The sequence below is a fragment of the Strigops habroptila genome, chromosome 2, assembly GCF_004027225.2.
Source record: "Strigops habroptila isolate Jane chromosome 2, bStrHab1.2.pri, whole genome shotgun sequence".
Taxonomy (NCBI): Eukaryota; Metazoa; Chordata; class Aves; order Psittaciformes; family Psittacidae; genus Strigops; species Strigops habroptila.
In genome coordinates, this window is record NC_044278.2 from 57,525,441 (window position 1) to 57,542,663 (window position 17,223).

Below are 17,223 nucleotides of genomic sequence, written 5' to 3' on the forward strand. Positions count from 1 at the left end.
TTGGTGTCTTCACCTATATTTTTTATATATCTAGTTTAAGCTGCCATATTGCAGTGTGTTTATTTCTGGGTAATATGTTGAATGACTCCTGCTTGCAAATCTTTTTGACAAAGTACTGCTTGTTACAGAGCATATAGCTCTGGACACCACAATACTCAGTCCAAGAAGAGTATCCAATATGTAATACGTTTTGCTACCATATACAAGTGATTTAATCTAAAAGAAAGCAAACAAGTATTTTGAATACCGTCCCACTGCTTCTGAGGTATAAAAATAATATTTCAAGTAGAAGTGATAGCATACCTGTATCACTTGTGCTTTGAATTACCAAGCACTGGAAACTGTACGTATCCATGGCAACGGCACATATGTAAGTGTGATAAACTTAAGTGTATGTCTGGGTTTTGGAGAGGTGGCCTGTTACTTCAAAAAAATATTAGTCCTATGAGTTTACATTACCAAAGTCTGTGAAAGTTAGAAATCACAGGTAATCAGATTCTATCTTTCAGTATCTCTTTCTCAGTCTTGGTGGCATTATTGACACAAACACTAAAAAGTTTTTACTGGGAACATGCAAGTGAACTCTGAAAACTTCAAAACATTCAAGTCAAAGCACAGTACTATATGAGTAATTTTCTGAGGGAAAAATATCTTCTGTAAGTTATGTCAAAGAGAAATGGTGCTGTGCTGTAAATTGTGATTGGCCATGGAAGGGGATACATAAAGAGAATTTCTGGTAAACCTGCACTTGTCTACATATGCTATTCCTGCCACTTTTCCATTTCAGTGTCTATTGTCTATTTTTTAATTTCCTGCCTCCTTTTTTTTTCCCCTTAAAAAAATAAAAATAGTATTTGGAACATTTAAAACTAAATATTTGTGTACACATGCAGGCTGAGTTCAGCTGATCATTAACATATAAAGCATAAATGAGAGCTTACTCAGCATTTTTTGTACTATGTCTGTGTCACATTACTGAAGTACTGAATAACAATTCAGTACAGAGTCAGAGCCACGAAACACTTTAGCTTACAGCTTTTCAAAGCATTTTCCTGGAACAGTAAAAAAATATAATGAAGCCTGCTTTCATACAGATATATTCCACATATCCTTACTGTCTATCACTCTCCCAGCACAGTAACTCCAATTCCCTGCCATTTCTCTGTGAACCCTACTATGCCTCAGAGAACCTCCCTAAAACATGGGGGCCAGAAATGCTTCTTTCCTTCCCTCCAGCTTTCTCCTTGGCCTTCTCTGTGTCCACAGGCATCCCACTCAATCACCCTAGTCTTCCCTTATTGAAGTATCCTTCCCTCTCTTTTATGACCAAGGAATACAGGGCAGAAAACGTACTCTGGCTATGCAAACAACTAGGAACTACTAACAAAATGTACAACAGTTGAATTTTGCCCGCCCATCCCTCAAAGGATTGTACTCATTTGGATTGCTTTCCTCTGTCAAGCTGTCATTTTTCACAACACTTGTGTAAACATTATGTCATTAGAACTTCTCTCAGTAAGATTTGGCTGAAACTGCAAACAGTTAATAAAATCATTAGTACTGTCATACTTGCTAAATTGTAAATCATGATCATTGTCACAATCATTTCTTCAGACACCTAGGCAAAAAAGTTGGAATTTGACAAACCTGTTGTTGTTCTTTAAAAGAATCAACATATTCTTTCACAGTATACCATCAACTAAAAGATCCTCACACAAAACAATAATTACCTGTGTAACAAATGCCTAATGTGTATTTTAAGTCTACCAGAACCAAAACCTGTCTATAGCTGCATGCAGAGCATAACACTGGCAATACTACCACAGCTGCCTTACTTCCCACCTTCCTCTCTATTTATCAGCCATTCTAACACAGATCGTGTTGCGAGCAGAAACACTTCTCTAGTTCAGTAACATTCTTCCCCTGCCAAATTTTATTTCTTAATTTTCCTTCTGTTCTTACTCTACTCAAAATCTCTCAGTTTCTTAGACACAGCAGAGATTAAACAAACTCCTCACTGTCCTTTCTTCCTCTTCAAACACTCTCTGTTTTATTATGGCATCGGTGCTCTTTTTCCAACTCCTGACTTCATATACTCCTTTTTAGAAAGAATACTCTCTTGGGCTAGTTCTCAGTTCTAAGCAAACTCTGCCTCTCTCAGTAATAAGTACCTGATGTTACTCATTTGATTACATTCATCATGATACAGCAAGCTCGCACTCTCTTGAAATGAGTCATCTAAATAATTTTACTAAAGATTATAAGGTTGCATAACATTCTCTTCTGTAGATCATGTTGTGTGTGTCCGTAAAATTCTTTACTAAAAAAGATGCTTCTCAAAGATTCAAAAAGGTCACATTCTTTCCAGAAAGTTCAGAATTTTTCAGAAGTCAATATACTTTTTTTAATCATAACCACGGAATAGCATCTAATCTCATTCGATCCAGCACACAGATTTGTAGCTGCAACTATTTTAATTTCAGGAGGCAAAATGTCCTCTAAAAGAAAGGAGTACCTGGAAGACTGGTAACAAGTTGCCCTCTGATAAAATCATCCACTTCTTCAGGTTTTAAGTGATATTGTCCATCTGGTTTTGCTTTACGAGTTGCCATTCTGGCCAGCAGAATATTGGAACCTGTAAAAACAACAAATTAAAGTATGTCTGTGGTAACTTCTGTCCTCTCAAGTAGAATGCCACAGTTCAGTAATCAGGGAAAAAATGCAGAAAGGAGAGTCAAATTCCTTACCTTCTACAAAGAATTTAATGAAATACATTGATGAGCCGCTAGCAGAATTTGTTATTATAGCAAGTTAAAACCAACCAAACAAAAACACCTACCAAAAAATCCCAAAACAACCAACAAGTTAAGTACTGGACGCTTCACTAAGAATACTGAATTTATTTGCCTTGGTTATGTTCTATACATGTAGAGGTACACATAAACAGTTAAGTGCAAATGGCTAAAAAATATTGCAGTGTAATATTTTAACACTGCAGAACAGACCACTGTGGTCAATGTAAATAATAGGCGACAATTCTATCAATGGATATTCATATGGGTATTAACGGATATTCATATTATATATGAAATTCTGGAATTTAGCTAATATTCGGGCCTGAGTATTCACCAAAAACTTCCAGTAACTTTGTTAAATAATTATACGCACTCTTAAAAGTGTTGTGGGAACCCAGTCAGCATTTTTTATTCCCCCTATTTATTTCCATGAATAGGCTTATTCATGCTCAGCCAGTAAGATCTCTGGAATGGTACCTAAACATTATTGCCACTCAAACGCCCCGTCCAAAGATCAAGCAAACTAATAAAAGGTCACGGAGATTCACAACTCACAGCACTGTGTGTTACTATTCCTCTTCTCCTCTCACCTATGCTCACATTCTTTGTGTCTATTCTAAAATTTTAGTTAATAAGAGCAGTAACAGAGTTTTACATGCACTGTTTCTCCTGAGGGATTAAATTGATGAAACAACTAATGACAGATTCCTCATTCAATTTCCTATTTTACTTTGGGGATCTGTGTTTTGTCTGTAGAGTACTGAAGATTTCTGATCCTCTTATCTATCAAACATACCAACATAGCCTCTCCTACCATGCAATCTCAGTATGTACCTTCTGCAATGTATTACTCCCACAACACTGAGGTAAAGCATGAAAAAATTAATACCTCACTTAACAAATGAGAAACCAAGATGCGTGTTTAATCTTTTACCAGCATTGTTTAAATCAGTTTAGTTTAGCCTCTAAAATCTATACGGTAAAAAATTACATTTATTCAACTGGTACAAGCATGTCCTTCTTCAATTTGTCTCTAATCAGACAACAGTGTTGAGAGGAGATCTCAACAGTATAACAGCATCTATTCAAATTTACTTTTTATTACATCGATACAACTTTCACATTGGGCAACATATAAATCATGCAAGATGTATGTTTCTGGCAGATCCTGTTTTTGAAATAAGGTCTCCACATTCATGTAATAATACAACTACAATTGTTTGCCTCTCACTTATTTACTAACAGTGAATTATGAGTGAAGAGACAAAGTCCTTGTCATATACCTACCATATGAATTTCTACAATGGATACCAAAATTATTTTCCAATCTCATACATACTGATTATTAGAAAAAAATAGTAAAAATGTCTCTTTTAATCAGTAAGAGAACTATGATAACAGATTAAAAATAATGCTTTAAAAACTGATTTTGCTCCTTCAGTAGAAATAAGCATATGAGAGAGATCACAAACGTATTTCAAGTCAAAACAAGACACAAACAGGGAATTACAGTCTCTCTACTATAAGAAATGAAGGAAGAATTCTGCTTACAGTACTGAATTTCAGCTTGTCTCACAAGTGGATTTCATATGCATATACAGTCAGTATATTTATCTACAGATATTCAACTCTAGTATTAATTAGTGACTAATTAATAGAGGAGAAAGGAATGGGCTAGGTGAAAAGAAATCAAGGAAGTCTTTTCAGATGTGTCATTTCATATACAATGCCTACTACAAATCACAGAAATCTTTGTTTTCAATACCTTCTAACAATTATGTTAAATCATACCATGGTGTAAACTCTTACTGCTATCTCTGATAAGGAACAGACTCTGTGCTTGTTTTCCCATTTATTGAAAAAATACAGTAACCTTTCATCAAAATGAATGTAAGAATATCATACTGATGGCATTTTAGCATACTGTTCAAATAACAAAGATGTGTCATTTTGCAATTTTTTGCTTAAAACTTTCTACTTAAGATTTTTCTTGCATTTTTATTTACACTAATTTAATGTAGATGGCAATATATTTCATATCACACAAGCACTAAAGAGTTTTAGCAATCTTACACAGCTTTGATAGACCTTACAATAGCAGGTGCTGCTTGTAAACAGAAATGAAAAAAGGTACTTACCCATCCCAACAGAAGCAGTGCATTTAGTTTGCGCTTTGATTTCGGTGCGGATAGCATTTGCTAGTTCATCAGGAGTCAATCTGGTCTCTGTAAGGATTTCAGTGATATCTACTAGTGCTTCATCACAACTGACTGCTTCGATGTTATGAGTATAGCTATCAACACAAAGTAAAGGAGGTGAAACACCAGCAACAGCTCACCATCTGTTAAAACAAATATGTAGCAAATAAAGTCTTCCTTTTGTGGTGGTATTACCCTGCTTAGTTTGTATCACACATCACATATTAAAAATGCTAAAACAACAAATTACAGTAACATTACTAATGTAGGACTGATTTCAACATGCATCATGATTTTAAGGGAACAGCTAGAGAAGGAGCTGAATACTTATTTTTCATGTTACAGTAACAAAGTTCCAATTTTGTTTAAGTGCATTTTAAACCATTAGAAACTACCAGAAAGTAGTTTCTAATAGATGTTACTCCAGTAACCCTTTCTTAAGTTACTCAAAAAAACCCTCTTGGAAGAATCTCACTACTAAGCAGGGATCTGCTTTTCATAGTGTAATCAGTAAAAAATTTAGCAATGACTCCTTTGGAACTCAGATGTCAACTGTTTACAGGATTTGGCTTCAAGATAAAAGAATGCAGAAGAAAAACAGTGCTCAAAATAACAAAAATACTACAAAAGGAAGATCTCAAATAGGAATGGCTTTGTTGAAGCTGAAGAGTAACATGGAGATGAAAATACTAAATTGAATAATGGCATTCAGCAGCGGCACATATGCCTGACAATCTTACCATGAAAGATCATGTAAACAAACAGCATGTGTTACCTTGCTAATATTTCATATACTGTCCGTGCAACTTCTTTGTATGCATCAAAATCATATGAAACTGCTTGAAGATTTGGACACAACTTTTTTGCTTGGCCAAAAAACATTCCATTCTTTATGCCGACTTGTCTGAAATGAAATGATAAAAAACAAAAACCACTCCAAACCAAATTAATACATTATCAAATTTTCCACAAACTAATACGGGGCATTTCCAAATGAAGTATTTGTCTTTTCCCACAAAAATTAATTATCAATAAAAAGGAATTTAGCAACTCAACAGGTAAGAAAGATAACTGCAAAAAGAATATCTGAATTAGCTGCGTAATATTCAGGCATGCAGCATGGACAGCCTGCCTTTGGGAACAAAGTCTCCAGAAAGCACCACTTGCTACCTTCTGTTTCAAATTAAAACCATGCATATACCTCATGTGACTAAGGTAACCAGACCTTACAGTCCACTGTGCAAGCTTACAAAATTCTGCTCTCGTATTAAATAAACTCTCGCTTTTTGAGATATGAATATAAGCCTGCCTATCCTAGCGTGCTTGAGAAATGTTCCAATGAAGGAATAACTTCTGGGATATTATTTCTGTCATGGAAGAAAATTTTATTTCCAACACTGTGCTTTTATTTATAACAAGTTGTTTCATACTCTGAACATTCATAAGGTATGTTATTGGGTATGCTCAATATAATCAGTGCAAGAAATAGCTTTAAGCTTAGTAATCGCACTTACTGTTTGATTTTAACTAAAAACTTCAGTAACAGTGTTCTTAATTCCATGAAACAATGCAATTTTGATGCAAAATAAGTGAAGATAACATTATGAAATCAACAATTAACACAGTGAATGGCATGAGTTTTTCTTTAACAGGCTTTGTTTCAAGTAATATGTAAGTTGAGAGCTATTAAACAGTTTAAAAAGCAGCAGCATCTACAGGAAAGACCTTGTGTTAAATTCTAACAACATATGTAATTACAACTTCTAAAACCATAGAAAATAAAATAAAAAAAAATTCTCTCTAGACAAATTTGAAGAAACTGACTTAACAACCGCTATTTTTGGACATTTTATGATACTTAATTTTTACCTACCTGGCTTCATAACTACAAGAAGCTATTTCAGCCATGGACAGCACAGTGAGATTGAAGTCAGCTCCATTCGTGTGAGTGGAATCTGGATGCTCCCAGACTGGTGAGTCCAGCTTGTCAGGTACTCTAATTTCTGCTTGGAAAATAATATTTGTATATATATTATTTTTCTTAAGAGTTTAACAGAACGAATGTGAATAAAATAAAAATTATGGATTTTATTTTATACAATTTCTATACTGCTATCTGTTGATTAAGAGGTTCTTAATACTATATTGATTCATATCATGGTCCAGAAAAAAAATACCAGAACCCTCTTTCCACAGTGATCTCTCTCTGCAAATAAGTCTGTACATGCTACTGAAAAGAATATTAAACTACAGAAAAATTCTGTTTCTATTTTCCTCAAAATTACTAGACAGCAGCTTGTTGGTGACTACATACACCATACTGTAGAGTAAGACTGATCACAGTTATCTTTAATGACAATAAAAATGATCAAACACTTGAAGCTGTTACAACCATATCTTATAAACAAATACAAGACACTAAAAATTTACCGACTGCTTAGCTGAACAAGATGACGCTTGACTACATTCCTTTCTGCAAAAAGCACAACTACCACCAGAACACAGAAATTAAACTCAGAATACAAGCCCCCCTTTTATCATACTTACAACCTCCTATTAAAACTTTGGTCTAATACTCTAGATACCACAAAGTGTTATTTAAGAAGTGAAATAATCAGAATACTAGTTAGCTCAAATTAAAGAACATCAGCAAGAAACTTGTATTTCCTTTAACACTCTTATGGGGATATTAACTGACAAAACTTCTGTTGTTACTTCCTAATAATTCTTTTATTAGGATATGTCAACTTCTTTAAAATATCACCATAAATTTATCTTGGATCAAAAACTGCAACCCCAGACTTAAATGAGACAGACTTTCCCTGATTCTACAAAACTTTACTGCATGCTCCGAGATAAAAGAGTCCTCCAGGCCCACTGCACACTAGGTACTAGAACAGAATTCCACAACACTAAACACTGGAATCAAATAAAGCATTTTCTATTCCTTTCTATTTGGGTTTTCACAGTATGTAAACCTTGAAAGACACATGCCTGTAATCTAAATACAGATCCACCTGAAAAAACGGCTAGATGCAACAACTACTACGCCCTCTCAAACTCCCCGTCAGAATCAAAAAGCCCCAAAGTATCATACAGAAAAAAAGCTTCCATTTACTTAAAATGAAATCTAGTATGTATGTTATAGGTCTTTTTCATTACTGTATTCTATCTAATACCATACACCTTTGTAATACAATCAACAGGGAGTTTTCTTCAGCGTGCCACAAAGCCTAATTATATTTCATGGTACTAACAACTTACACACTGACAATTTGACTGAAAGGAAACATGGTGCTATGTACACATAGGAGTAGTTATCAGACCAGAGAAAGTGTTGTAATGAGTGAGTGGAGACAGCAGGGGTAGAACCTGACTCATGTGAAAAACTGCTTTTATTCAGAATTTCTGCTAAATTTGTGCACCTTTTTATGTCTTAAATGTTTCAATGTATGATGACCTCAGCAAGTTACCTAAGATGTCTGCAATTGAAAATTAGAGCAAAATTATGCCCCAAATAAAGATAAGAATGACAAGAACAATTTCTTTAGTCCATGCCTTCCCTGTGCCCTGGCCTGAGATGATGCTGTCATCTTGTCTATCTTCACTGGACTCGCCGACTTTTTCCACTTCGCAGCAGAGCAGATCCCCCCATGAGCTGATGGAGTCACTTCATGTGAAATTCAGGGCAATGCAGAACACATTGTCCTCAATGGAAGGCAAGGTAGAGAACCTCTCATCAAAAGCTGGGAAACTAGACAGGCACATGGTGAATGTGGAGCAACGGATGGAGAAATCAGAGGCCAGGACCCAAGTCTGTGAAAAAGAAATCGCTGAGAATAAATCTGTGACTAATATGATGGTTAAAATCTGCTGCTCTCTAGAATGAAAAAAGGGAGATACTAGGGTTGAGGGAAAGGAAGCCTAGAAAACATTCACATCTTGGGCATCCTGGCCATAGAAAAGAGACCCCAAACTATGAATCCTGATTAACATATGTTAATCTTCTATCTTTAGAACATGAATGTTAAAGATGGCACGTATGTAGAGAAGTAGTTTCTACTACCCAGAAAGGTTATCTCCAATTTGGAGATTTAGGGTGAGAATGATAGCGAGTTTTTAAATTTAAAAGTTAATACATTTTTGGATGAATTTGAACAAGAAAAAGAAAGTATTTCATAAAAGATTCAAGATTCTATTGACATTGGATATTTGTCCAGCAATGCAGATCAAAGGCAGCAGCCAGTATCACTAAAGAAGTAATTTGCAAAAAAAGAAGTAGCTGAAGCAGCAGAATTCAGTATTTGGTCAAAAGTGATTCATAAGGGTTTGGGGTTTTTGTTTTGGGGTGGGGTTTTTTTTCTTTTTCTGTTGTTGTTGATGTTGTTGGGTTTGTTTTGGGTTGTGGGGTTTGTTTGTCTGTTTTGGTTTTCAATTTAGAACACTTTTTTCTAATAAGCAAGACCTGGAGAAGGCAAAATCAGAGAACAGCCTGGAAAGCACGAAGCATCAAAAAAATGAAGTGGGTTCCATGTTGAAGCATGGATGTAAAAATATGCTCACGTACAAGGTTGGTCCAAACTACCTTTTGATTTCAATTACTTAACATGTCCCCAAATAGAATTGTGTATATTTAACTGCATAATTTAGCATTCCGTGGTTTTGACATTTTAGAAAAAGTACTTTTCCATGTGATACATGTGTGTACTAGATCATATTTACCTGTGGCATGGCACAGTTAAACACATGCTGTGAAGTGTGTCACTTCACTTTTTAAGATACTGTGATGTTAGAAAACCCTAACCTGCAATTCCACCTTTTCACCTAAGACCATAACTGTTTTTCCCCCCCCCAAAAGGAAGACAAGGCATGTACTTGAGAGAATGCAAGCAGAAACAACAGGTATTTTTTTGTTGATAAAACTACTGTACATGTAGATAAAAATTAATAAAGAGGCTAAAAAACATTATGAACTGCAGCTAATGAGAGAGAGACTATAAAAAGTCTTAGGAAAAAAATCCTTTCACCAAAAAAATTGGTTGCACAATCAGACTAAGTATCAAGAAAGAAAGAACTAGCTGCCTGTCTGTGTGCAACCCAGTGAGATTGGATGAAGTTATAGAAATGACTGTGTGGATATCCAGAAAAAGCTGCTGAAGTACGAAACTGAGTTTGTTATACAAGGCTGAAATCTGCTGTACCCTTAAGCAATAAATATAGTAGAAGAGATCCTACTGAATTTATGAATCACAAAGAACATGCTAGACACCAGCTAAAACTTCTGTAATTTAACTGCTTCACTCTCCAAACATCACTTGATTGTATTAAGTCACACCCTTATCCAGTGTAAGGTCCTAATAAAAGTCACTGCATAAAGCTGAACTACCAATAGTTCATACATGAGCTACACTACAGAAAATCCAACTCCATAAAAACCATGGCTATCTCTGTAATGCATTTGTATATGGTACTGCAAACAACACAGCAGAAACTAAGTCTGAAGCATCCTGAAAAGTTCCTAAAAAGTTAAAGGCCAGTGGGATCCACAAATATATATTCTATCTCAGTTCTGAAGTGGTCTTAAACTACAGCAAAAGATAACTAAAATGGCATCAGTTCCTTAATATCTTGTTTCCAAATGTTTTTGAAAACTGGCAGAATTTATTAATTGGTGGGGTTTTTTGGGGTAGAGTTTTTTTGTGGTTTTTTTTTTAAATACTAACTTTTCAGTTACCACCATGGAAGAACAACCTGGTTTTTTTCCCCACCTCTCATATTAACAAAATAACTCTCTGAGGCGTAAACTTCATAACAACAGTACTTGTTACGACAAGGTTGGTTAAAAGTGCATATACAAGGGCAGCTGCTACTTCATTTCAGTTTGGATTTGGAAGTTGAGTTTCACCTTTGCCCCTTATGTATGCACTTTTTACCAACCTTATGGTAAAAATGAAGTTTCAAGCTGATTACGCAGACTGCTGGAGAAAAAAAAAGAGAAATAAGTTGCCAATGTCTAGCAAGATACTTTCTCACACTAAATGCAGTTCAGTCAGTGTAATAATAATCAAACTTGTTAATAAAACTGTTTTGTTTCCATTAATATACTACTACCTAAGGACACAGAAAGTAACGAACTTCTAAATTACTGCAGGCAAGTAAAGAATTCTCAAACTACAACAGATGCCTTGGTGTTGTGGAAACAAAATACTGGAGAGACAGAGCTCATGGAAGTTGCACAGACTTTCCAGAAACTTAAAATGCTTTATGGACCATCCAAATTAACTCACTGTACACAGATATTGTACTCATGCAATTCAAAAGCCTACTTCAAAAAATCAATTTGTCACTGGCCATGTGCTATCACTTCTACCCTTTTAGAAAAAAAAAAAAATTAGTAATCTTTTAAAATTTATTTTGTACCTCTTCTCTACAATAGCCTTACTCATAACAAAGTGATTCCAGACAACCTGTATTTAGTTCTTACTTTACATAATTACTTAACATGATATCCTTATACTCAACCTCAATGAAAGTGAGTAAAACCTAAAATTACTCTAAAATAATTCACCCATTCTAAGAAAAGCTAACTAAGAAGTTGTCACAGTGGCATTACTGAGGCCACAGAGAACTGTGTTGTCCAAAGATACTTCTTTTCTGAAATCCCCCCCATGAAAAAGAATTTCTCCACTGTGCACTTTATTAATGACTATAAGGAAAAAGTCTTCAATAACAAAAGAACGTACAGACAAACAAACAAACAGACTTATCTGTACCTGCTTTGCCATTCATTAGCTTATTCTGGTAATATTGCTGTTCAAGCTGGGGGTTTGCACCAGGGCGCAGTGCTGCCTTTCCTGCACCTCTATTACTAGTAACAGCTACTGGTTTTCCTGCAGAAAAGAAATGCATGTACTTATAAGTCAACATCTATAATAGCTTACATTTTAATAATAGCACAGCTAGGGTCAGATCATAAAGATGTCTGCTTTATTTCTTTATAACTTTTTTCAAACTTATACACTCTTTACAGCATTAAGGAGGAAATAGCTATAAAAGTGAGTGCATTGTGACTGAGTTTGCTGTCTTAATTGCAGTCACCTGTAAAGAAGAAAAGCTTATGAACAGTGGAAATACAGTCATACTAGTTTGTCTTTAATAACAAGTAAAAATAGAAGCTGTGAAACTTCACCAATGCCCTAATGATTTATTAGTTTAAGACACATCAAACACCATACTGATTTTAAATACTCTCATGTTTATTAGCTTAAGTAAACATACCAATGCACTCAGTTCTACTTGTTTCATTAATCGTAAAAAATCATATATTTAGTAAACTCTTGACTCTTTAGTAGTATCAACACCTCCCTAGTTTTTCTACAGGAAGCTAATTTATGCACAGGAAGTTCCGGCAAATTTATGCACAGAAAGTTTTCTGTGGAACAGAAAAAATCCACAGAAAAGTGCTAGGTTCTTTATATTCCAATAATGGAATTTGAAACTTGGAAGTTTTAAAGACCCAAACATACCAGGAGTATCTCTGATACAGTTGCTCCTGCCTGTGGGCAGAAGAGAGCAAAGGAACTGTATGTACAACTTACTCCTTCCCAAAATCTACGATATCTGGGTGACAGATGGTCACTCCTGCACGAAATCTTCAGACTGGTGCATCACCAAAGTTCAGTGTTTGCATAGAACAACTAGAATGTCCATTTCTCAATAGTACATTTGCAAAAAAAAACCCAAAACAACAACCCAACAAAACCTGCCAAGGAGCTCCACTAACTCTTCATATGCCCTAAGGATGATCACACAACTCAGACTTCTAAATGCCAACTAACTTGCTCACCTGCTAGGTCTTATAGTACTTCGTGTGTGAGAGCTTAGACAAAAAAGGGAAGGAAAACCAAATTTCCCTTGAAAAATATGCGGTTAATTCTCAGCCTTACATTTCTTCAGAAAAATTATTAGGATACCCCATTCTTTTTTAACAGAAAGTGACCAAAACCTACTTTTGGTACAACTAGAATTTGATCTCAGATTTCTAATATGGTAGATTTAAGTCTCAGTAAGACATGTGCAACGTTACAAAGAATGAATGCTGCAAATTTTATTTCTCTCGTCTTACTTTAGATAATGAAAGGAGGAGACAGCAAAGAGAATTCCAGCTCTCAATTCCACTTGCTTTTGGATTGTGAGAAAGTAAGCAGGAATACAAAAGTTGCATGGTCTGACTATCAAAGATGCCAGAAAAAAAAAAATAACATCCAAAATTCATTTTGTTAAATGTGCAAGTTTGGTTTTATTTTTAAAGGCTTAACTGAAAAAATTGTCAACATGTAGAACTAAATACTGACCTTTGAGATCTGGTCTATTTCGGATAGCCACAGACACAAAGAAGCAATCCATATCCACGTGCATTATACAGCTCTGTGGCTTGGCTGAGCTCGCAACAGACACATTACCTAGTATGAAGATACACCAATAGAAAACTTGAACCCTAATTCATATATACTTTGGTACTACTCACAGTAGTCATCAAGGACTATAACCACCTTAAATTACAAAGATTTTTGTTTCTTCTCACCCAGAAGGTATTTACTCAGAGAAATGGAAATATAAACAGTAGACAAAGCCTAAACAATGCATCAACTTAAAAGTTTCTATTTTATTTGCTCATAATCAACACCTTCTACCTAACGAGTTCCCCCAACCCAAGGAGATTAATGCAAGTTGTGGGAACTGGATTTAATTTTCCTATGTTCATACTGCATCTGGAACAGACAACTTTACTCCTTTTTTGTTCATCAATCAGAAGACTGTTCCAAAAGATAACAGTTTAGCTGCACTAACAACTGTCATCAATTCTTCACGAAACCCACCAAAATTAGTTTTAAGCCTCCCATGCAACTGGGTTTTGACATTGCTGTACCTACACTCATGCAAACATTCAACAAAGACAAGCGAGATAGCTCCAGACAGAAAAACTTACGTGCCTAAAGCACCAGAAATACTTGCATCAAGTATTCTAGAAGTTCGAGTCTGCATATACCTATATTGCTGACCTACCAGAGGAGGCTGTATCTAACACACACACACAAAAAAAATCTTAATTTGAACAATGCATAAAGTGTAACAGTGAAAAAATACTTCAATACATCAAGTGAATTGTTCTGCTTAACATCTTAGTTACTGAGTAACCAGATTGTTTTTCCCTGTTTTTAATAATTTACCATTTGAACTCATTCTTTGAAAGATAAGGACTGTCTCATAAAGGACATTCACAAATCAAGTGATCAAGTTAATGCTTAAAAAGCTGCTACTTGTGAACAGAAACACAGTCATTAGCTATCTGAATATTCTAAGCCAAAGAGAAAATTAAAATATATTAACTTGTACCATATTTTGATGCAAGAAAATACACATTACAGTAGTTTGTAAGTTAACGTTTTGTAACTGGGGTGTCCTAGCATAAACACAGATCAGTTAATTTATTTATCTAACAACATTTTTTTAGGATGTGGTAATTTATCAAGTATATTTTCATATAATTACAATGAGTATTTTTACAGCATAACACAGTCAGAATCTCTTTGATGGTACAGAGCTAGCCTTTTAACTAAGTAAGACTGTAAAATCTTACTCATTTTACTTTCTGCATTTCTGCAAATCTTTACTGCATTCTGAAGATGCAAAATCTTTAGCTGTACTTGTAACACTTTGCCTCTCATCAATTACACTTTTTTCATTTTGACCCTTGATGTAATGACATAGAACATTTCTGTCACAAGCCAAGTTCAGAAGTATCATATGATACTCCTACCCATTTAAACAGATCCAGAGGTATATAAAACCCTTACTACCAAATTTAGATTTTAGTTCACTTCCAAGTGTTACTTATCTTTTAAATTTTCACACTGGACTATAAGTAGCAAGGTTTTTTTCTTTTTCCCTTTAGATTTTCACACAGCAACTACAAACTTGTGTATTTAGATATATATTTTTCCTCTTGATCAATCCACATATCTTGGTAAAGTCAGGAATATTATGTCTACAAGGAGGAATTAAATAGACCAGAATATCACATTAATTCACATTTTAAGTTAAAAAACCCAAACAAACAAAAAGCAGTTGGATCCTTTAGTTTTCAGTGTGTCAAGCTTTTCCAGACCGCCTGACTGTAATGTTAATATTGAATACTCACCTACTTAGACATTTAATATACAAAGATAGAAAGCACCTCCTCAACATAAACCTTTTTAAACAAGTATCTACCTGTGTCAGTTTTAAGTGCAGACCTGCCTGCTTTCCATTTTTTTAATTTTTCCCTTCCTGGAAAGACACCGCTGTTTTTTCTCTGCAGGCTGTTGACAAATTCTGTCAATTCACACTTCCATGTTGATATATGATGCAGTCTTGAACGTGAATAAAAGTCAGAAATAAAACTACAATCTGAAGGTTTGGATGCAGGTAAGGAAGCTGCCTTGCTAGAAGTAGGTACAGAAGTGCTTTTTGTGCTTGAAGGCCCCTGAACTGTGGAGTGGTGAGCACCATTTATTTTAGCATTACTGTGCAAAGATGAAGATGAGGATGAATTACTCATAGTCCTATGTGGATTCCACGAAAAGTCTGTATTTTTGTTGCTTTGCTGCAACTGCTGCGTTGTGCAGTCTCTGAAGTCAACCATGCCTTTTTCAGTCTTCCCCTCCTCCTGCACAGGACCTGGAGAGAACCTACTTGCAACACTGTTGCCAGAGGGCACCAAGCAATCCTGCGTCTTTAAGGCACTGGTAGAAGTGTGTGTGTGTCCGTTAAAAATGGCAGTGCTGTCTTTGTGAGACTGAATCCCATTTTGTTTCCGTCCAGGAAGGATCTGCTCCAGGTCCGTAAATCCCAAATCGTCGATTTCTTCCTCCTCTTCTTCATTCCAGCTACTTATTCCATTGGGTGTGATCTCATTTTCCATCTCACGCTTTTTAATATGATTTCTGAAACAAATGATATTATTTAATACCATATATTCTATATAAAAAGACACATTTACAGGTCATTTCAAGTGCTAAGTATTTATCTTCCTAATTGTTATCAGTATATACTTGACTAGTTTTTACATTCTCAAGACAATTATCTCAGACTCTGAGACATGTCCTCTCAATGTCACAAATGCTGTATTGCTGTAAAAGACTTCATAGATTTGGTGCATCATTAACACAGCACTACCAGGAGTGACCAAATACCACGCTCACATTAGAAAAGCTATTTTCGAGGCCTTTAATTTGACCAGCAGTCTCCAATCAAATTACAATGATTATGTGCTAACAGAACTGTACTACCACGGACAGCACAAATGGTACAGGAATACGCAAACCATCAGGAGTTACCTTTTCAACAAGAGATGTGATTTTCTTTATCTACTTACAAACAAAAAAAGAAAAAAATAAAGTATATCCAGAAACCAACTATTTTTTAGAAAATTATTTTAGATTAATGTGTTAGATTTATTTTCGCTCAAGGAAAAATCTGTTCAAGCTCTATAAATCAAGCACATCCTTAGCTTTTGACAAAAACACAAAAACTTGCATGTTGTCTTCTAAGCATATAAACCAAAATATTCTGCCACAAGTGCACTGGCAACTTACATTTACTCTGACAGTGTACAGGGAAAGATTTCATTCAAGAAATTAACTCTGTAACAAACGCTAAGTGAAATTAAAACCAAAGTCTCCAAGAGTTGTGCATACTCTTGATCTGCTGAAAACCCCTGAACCATCCCAACTCCCAAAGCTAGCAATTTAAGTGCACAAATAAATAGGTGGGAAATAATTAGCTATCCAGTATACCAGTGAAACCAGAAAGCCAATTAACTGTGACAACAATTTGGTTAATTTTTGAGGAGTTGCATGGCTGATGGTGGTACATATTTAGCATCAGTGGGTAGAGTAGGCTTTTAAACTTACGCTTTTCAGACTAAATTGATATTTTTGGAATATTCCAAATATTCTTCTCATTTAAAAAACATTTAACAATGCAACAGAAAGAGGCAATGGTAATTGTATCACTCATTGTTCAAAACACACATAAGAAATACTGCTTAGGATATCGATTCTGTGGTAGTGGTTTTATTTTTACTAAATATAGGCAAATTCCACTTGTGCGTTAAAGTCTCCTCAGCATTATGCAGAACTGGATTTTAAATAAATCAGAGGACTGTGGAAGAACACAGATCACAATTA

At 35.1% G+C, this 17,223-nt stretch overlaps 1 protein-coding gene across 9 annotated transcripts in view; it reads right to left on the reverse strand.

Annotated features, from left to right (window-relative positions):
- REV1 (REV1 DNA directed polymerase) overlaps positions 1 to 17,223 on the reverse strand; it is a 60,305-nt gene that overhangs the window by 19,555 nt on the left and 23,527 nt on the right. For 4 of the 9 annotated variants that reach the window (XM_030475850.1, XM_030475852.1, XM_030475853.1 and 1 more), the window contains 7 exons: positions 15,266 to 15,978; positions 13,348 to 13,455; positions 11,767 to 11,883; positions 6,867 to 6,999; positions 5,769 to 5,897; positions 4,934 to 5,088; positions 2,516 to 2,635 (listed from right to left, as the gene is read on the reverse strand). In XM_030475850.1, the coding sequence (XP_030331710.1) occupies positions 2,516 to 2,635; positions 4,934 to 5,088; positions 5,769 to 5,897; positions 6,867 to 6,999; positions 11,767 to 11,883; positions 13,348 to 13,455; positions 15,266 to 15,978 (1,475 nt within the window). Of the gene's footprint in view, positions 1 to 2,515; positions 2,636 to 4,933; positions 5,089 to 5,768; positions 5,898 to 6,866; positions 7,000 to 8,466; positions 8,786 to 11,766; positions 11,884 to 13,347; positions 13,456 to 15,265; positions 15,979 to 17,223 lie in introns of those variants that run through there. The other 5 variants (XM_030475854.1, XM_030475855.1, XM_030475856.1 and 2 more) reach the window with 5 other exon arrangements.